This window comes from Pygocentrus nattereri, chromosome 1 (genome assembly GCF_015220715.1).
Source record: "Pygocentrus nattereri isolate fPygNat1 chromosome 1, fPygNat1.pri, whole genome shotgun sequence".
NCBI classification, from domain to species: Eukaryota; Metazoa; Chordata; class Actinopteri; order Characiformes; family Serrasalmidae; genus Pygocentrus; species Pygocentrus nattereri.
The window spans coordinates 56,413,704-56,418,703 of NC_051211.1; the positions used below are offsets into that span (position 1 = coordinate 56,413,704).

Sequence of the window (5,000 nt, forward strand, 5' to 3'; positions counted from 1 at the left end):
AATCACCACCTCATCCACACCTCATCAGACTCGCTCTGATCCTACTGCACCTTCAATCCAGCAGATCTGTACTCACACATGTAGACTGACATCATGTACATCTTCTATCCATATCCTGTACAGTCTGGAAGGTTCTATCAGTGTTCTGTCCCTGAGAACCTGCGTCTCATTTATTGTCCACCTCAGACTAACTGCACATACGGAACGAGAACAGCAGCACATTTCATAGTTTTATTCCAGAACTTATTACTGTACAGCTGTACACTGGAGTAGTGCAGTACTAGTGTATATTGTGTATATGTGTATATTCAGTCTGTGTGTGTATATATTACACACACACACACAAAGTATCTCACTAAAGTGAGTGCACCCCTCACATTTCTGCAGATATTCTATCTTCTGATGGGACGTCACTGTAGAAGTGAAACTCTGATATAAGTTAAAGTGGTCAGTGTGCAGCTTGTATAGCAGAGCAGATTTACTGTCCACTGAAAAGAACAACACACAGACATTAATGTCTAAACAGCTGGCAGCACAAGTGAGTCCACCTAACAGTGGACGTGTCCAGATTGTGCCCAGTCGTGTCGTCGTCCTTCCCTGGTGTCGTGTGACTCGTTAGAGTTACAGGGTTCCAGGTGTGAACGGGGAGCAGGGCTGGTAAATTTGGTGTTTTGGGTTCAATTCACTCACACTGACCACTGGATATTCAACACGGCACCTCATGGTAAAGAATCTCTGAGGATGTGAGGAATAGAACTGCTGCTGTCCACAAAGACGCTGGGCTATAAGAAGACTAACACCCTGAAACTGAGCTGCAGCACGGTGGCAAAGGTCATCCAGTGGTTTTCCAGGACAGGTTTCACTCCAAACAGGTCTCGCCAGGGTCCACCAAAGAAGTTGAGTCCACATGTTCAGCATCACATCCAGAGGTTGGCTTCAAAAAATAGATGCATGAGTGCTGCCAGCATTGCTGCAGAGGTTGAAGAAGTGGGAGGTCAGCCTGTCAGTGCTCAGACCACACACCGCACAATGCATCAACTCGGTCTGCATGGCCGTCGTCCCAGAAGGAAGCTTTTTCTGACTCTGACACACAAGAAAGCTGGGAAACAGTTTGCTGAAGATAAGCAGTCCAAGACCATGGATTACTGGAACCATGTCCTGTGGTCTGACGAGACCAAGATAAACTTGGCTCAGATGGTGTCCAGCATGTGTGGTGGCGCCTCCTTGAGGAGACGATTTGAAATGGTTAAGCAAAAACATTGACATAAAATTGGCATAAAATCATCACTTACTGTACTGATGTTATTTGTATTTATTGTGATATTAGTGTTTTTTCATGATTCAGAGGGTTTGGTGTGAAACGGTTCAGACGTCTTTACAGTGGTGGTGATGGGAACCCGGCATCGCCATGACTACAACACACGCTTGCCTTAGTCAGAACTGTTTCTAACTGATGGTTCTCTGTGTTTTCTCTGTCAGTATTATCTAGAACCTCCAGTGAGAGTGCGCGATGCCATGGTGGCCCACGGACTGAACCCTGATCACTTTTTCACTCTCAGCCACGGAGAGTCTCGGCTGGTCACCCAGGATGAAGCCGTCCACTGAGGGAAAAGACATGCTTCTTTCTAAAGTACTGCAGGGAGGAGAATCACACTCTGCAATCTCTTCTGGGTTTCAAACGCTAGAGGGCGCTCCTGAGCGAGTCCAAAATGAATGGGTTGATATGGAGCATCTGAGCAAAATCATAGTTTATAAACGCTGAAACGTTTTTAATGTAAAGAATTCCTTCATTTCCTGATCAGCATAAAACATTTTAACACCGCTGTTTTATTTAAGAGCTTTTAAACTCGAGTTATAGGAGTTTAAAACGGCGCTCATGTGCGTTCATGACGAACAGCCAATGAGCTGCTCCGCTCGCCCATCAATCATCCCGCTCTAGCAGTAAAGCCCCGCCTCCCGCTGCCCGAAACCTGTTTACTGTAGAATAAAGGAAACGCGCAGGTGAGATTTCTCTGCTGTTTTAGTGAAACTCGTCCTCCTGCTGTCTTAAGTTAGGACTCACTCATGGGCGCCCTCTGCTGTTTAGCAGTCCTGTTTTTGATGTGATGGGGGAAATAAGAAGAGGCCAGGTTCCTGATGACCCGGCTCAGGTACCGCAGCCCAAATATTCTGAAGTGCTGCCCCCCGAAATACATAAATATCATATATTCTGTGACTGTCTTGCAGTAATTATGCTGTAAGTGGGATTTGGACCACTGTTTGTTCTCCTTGACGGAGAAGCTGCTGATTGGTTATCAGCTGTAGCGCTTTCTCTGTCTGGACCCCAGCAGTGGGTCAAATACACTGTTCTCTTCAATCAAGCAAACCTTTTTAACACATGCTCTTATTCATTATGCCTTTAAGGGGAACTCCATCACTTTTGTAAATTTTTTTGCATAATTAACTGTTAACTGTGGCCTCATTTTAGCCTAAAACGGCGTACCCGAAATGAAAGGGAGCGCTGTTCCCACATAGTTTGGGCCACAGTCCTGATCTGTGACTCAACTGAAAGGAAACACTGTCTGGTCAGAATAACTGTATGAATCACTGACCCCGAGTAACAGAGTCTAGAACGGAGGAGTCGATTTCCTCCTGAGTCGTAGATCTCTAAGCTGATCTCTGACTCTTGCCGTGCTATCAGACCACATGTTCTCTGTGGAGGTGGTGAGGCTCTGAAGGTGAGGAACCACAGATTTGATGGAGAAGATCGTAACTGCTGTGAATAACGGATCATGAAATGATTCGCAGGATTTGAATCCTGAGATTTAAAGCTTTCTAGCGGTTCATCGCATCACTGTATTGCCGGACGACTGGATGCGTAAAATGACGTAACAAGTGAGTTGCGCCGGTACCGGTACAGTGATCTAGATAAGGTTAATCGGTTCAGAGTGGTTTGGTGTGAAACGTGCCATTCTGGGTAAACTTACCGAGTCAGAACTGTTCACAGTGGTGGTGATAGGAACCAGACGTCCAGTAAGCAAATTGGCTAGTAAAACCTCTATTTGTGTTGTAGTCATGGCAACCCCTAGTTCCCATCACCGCCGCTGTAAAGAAAGTCGGCAAGTTTCCCGACAAACCATTCTGAAGGGCTTTGTTTACGCCACAAATTACGTTTATTTGCCGAGTAAACTATTATTAATTATATTGTACCACACTATATTATATTACTATAACTCTTAAATGTGCCGTAACTCTTGCGTATTTTGTTTTATTTTCCACCTCAGTGTGTTCAGTTCAACAAATGAGCAGTAATTTTGTGTTAAGTGTGTCCCTGCAGAGGACGCGTTCGCTGGTTTTACCTTTACTTTTACTTTACTTTTACGGCATTTGGCTGACGCTTTTCTCCAGAGCGACTTACAATTTGATCGTTTTACACAGGGAGGCGAAGGTGGTGTTAGGAGTCTTGCCCAAGGACCCTTATTGGTATAGTGTAGGGCAGTTACCCAGGTGGGGGATTGAACCCCAGCCTACAGCGTAGAAGGCACAGGTGTTACCCACTACACTAACCAACCACTGTGGGATTCCTGTGACTGAACACCGCGGCGATTCCGCTCGCCGTCGGCGTCAGACTGTTGCCAATTGATGATGAAGGGAGGGGGAAAAACGGAAAACCTCCAGAATGAGGCTGCGGTGTACTACAATAGGCTGAAGCTGTAGCCAGTCTGAACTAACAGCTTTCCAAAGATCACGTTTTATATACGCTGCAAAAAATGTCATCGCGAGTAAAAAACCATCTTAAATGTAGTTAATATTTCTAATATTTCTCATTATGAGTCTGATGTAAGAATAAGATTATTCCACCTGTTTCTACACATTTACTTGTTTTCAGTAACTGTATGTCCTGAAAGTGGCAGATCATTTCTTGTTTTGAGGAATAATGAAGATAATTTTGTTTATCTTGAGAAAAGATGCTTATAAATAAGTAAAATGATCACTTTTAAAAGATAAAATTACTTAAAGCATGTTAATGTTGAGGTGGTTGTAAATTTATTATGAGATTATTTAATTTTCGTTTTTCAAGTAAAACGAATCTGGAAATGAGTGAAATGATCTTCCAGTATTCTTACAAAGTCTCATAATGGGAAACATTAGACATCCTGACTGTATTTAAGATGGAAGATAAAGGAAAGCTGTATTTTTCCGTGTAATAGGCTGGAATGTGGTGCAGTGGAGCTCAGACACTACAGTAAGTACAGGACGCACACGCCAAAATATCCATATAATTACAAAGTCATTTTTTGGGCTTATATTCTGTACAAATGCCAAAGTGTGGATAGAGATGGAGTCAGTTGGCGGTGAGAATGAACAGCCTCGGCGCCGGGGTTGGTGTTTCCACGCGTTTTGATGCTGAGGAGACGACCGATGGCGTGATTTCTGCGCTGATTATTTTAATATTAATGTAGAGTTTTAATATTAATTTAGCTGGGCAGAGCTGGCAGTGTGTTCGGGTTGCAGTGGCTGCAGATTATCGAATGAGGTTTTTAATGAATGTCTGCTTTATGTTGTGGTGGACGGGACGCCGGACGCTGCGGAAGAACCGATTTCGCCTCTTTAGCTTGCTTTATTGTCAGAAGCTTGAATGTATATTGTATATTATACTTGGAGGTGTGTTGGGTTATAAACTGCCCAGTCACTGCTTTTCACAGTTCTCTGAGTAATAACACATTTCTCAAATAAATGGATTATAAACTGTGCGCACTTCATGTTTTTATTACCTTACAATAGAAAGCACTGCAGTTACTTTCAGTCAGGCAGAGAGAGAGAGAGAGAGAGGGAGAGGGGGAGAGAGAGAGAGACGGAGAAAGAGAGAGGGAGAGAGAGGGAAGGGAGGCGGAGAGAGAGAGAGGGAGAGAGGGAGAGACAGAGGCAGAGAGAGGCAGAGGGGGAGAGAGAGAGAGACGGAGAAAGAGAGAGGGAAGGGAGGCGGAGAGAGAGAGAGAGAGACAGAGAGAGAGAGAGAG

At 44.3% G+C, this 5,000-nt stretch overlaps 1 protein-coding gene across 2 annotated transcripts in view; it reads left to right on the top strand.

The window, feature by feature from the left end:
• The window catches only part of napepld (N-acyl phosphatidylethanolamine phospholipase D), a 10,512-nt gene extending 8,720 nt beyond the window's left edge, over positions 1–1,792 (top strand). For both annotated transcript variants that reach the window (XM_017682578.2, XM_017682577.2), the window contains exon 5: positions 1,480–1,792. In XM_017682578.2, coding sequence (XP_017538067.1) covers positions 1,480–1,605 — 126 coding nt within the window. In that variant the 3' untranslated portion in view covers positions 1,606–1,792. The remainder of the gene's footprint in view (positions 1–1,479) is intronic.
• Positions 1,793–5,000: the final 3,208 nt, after the last annotated feature.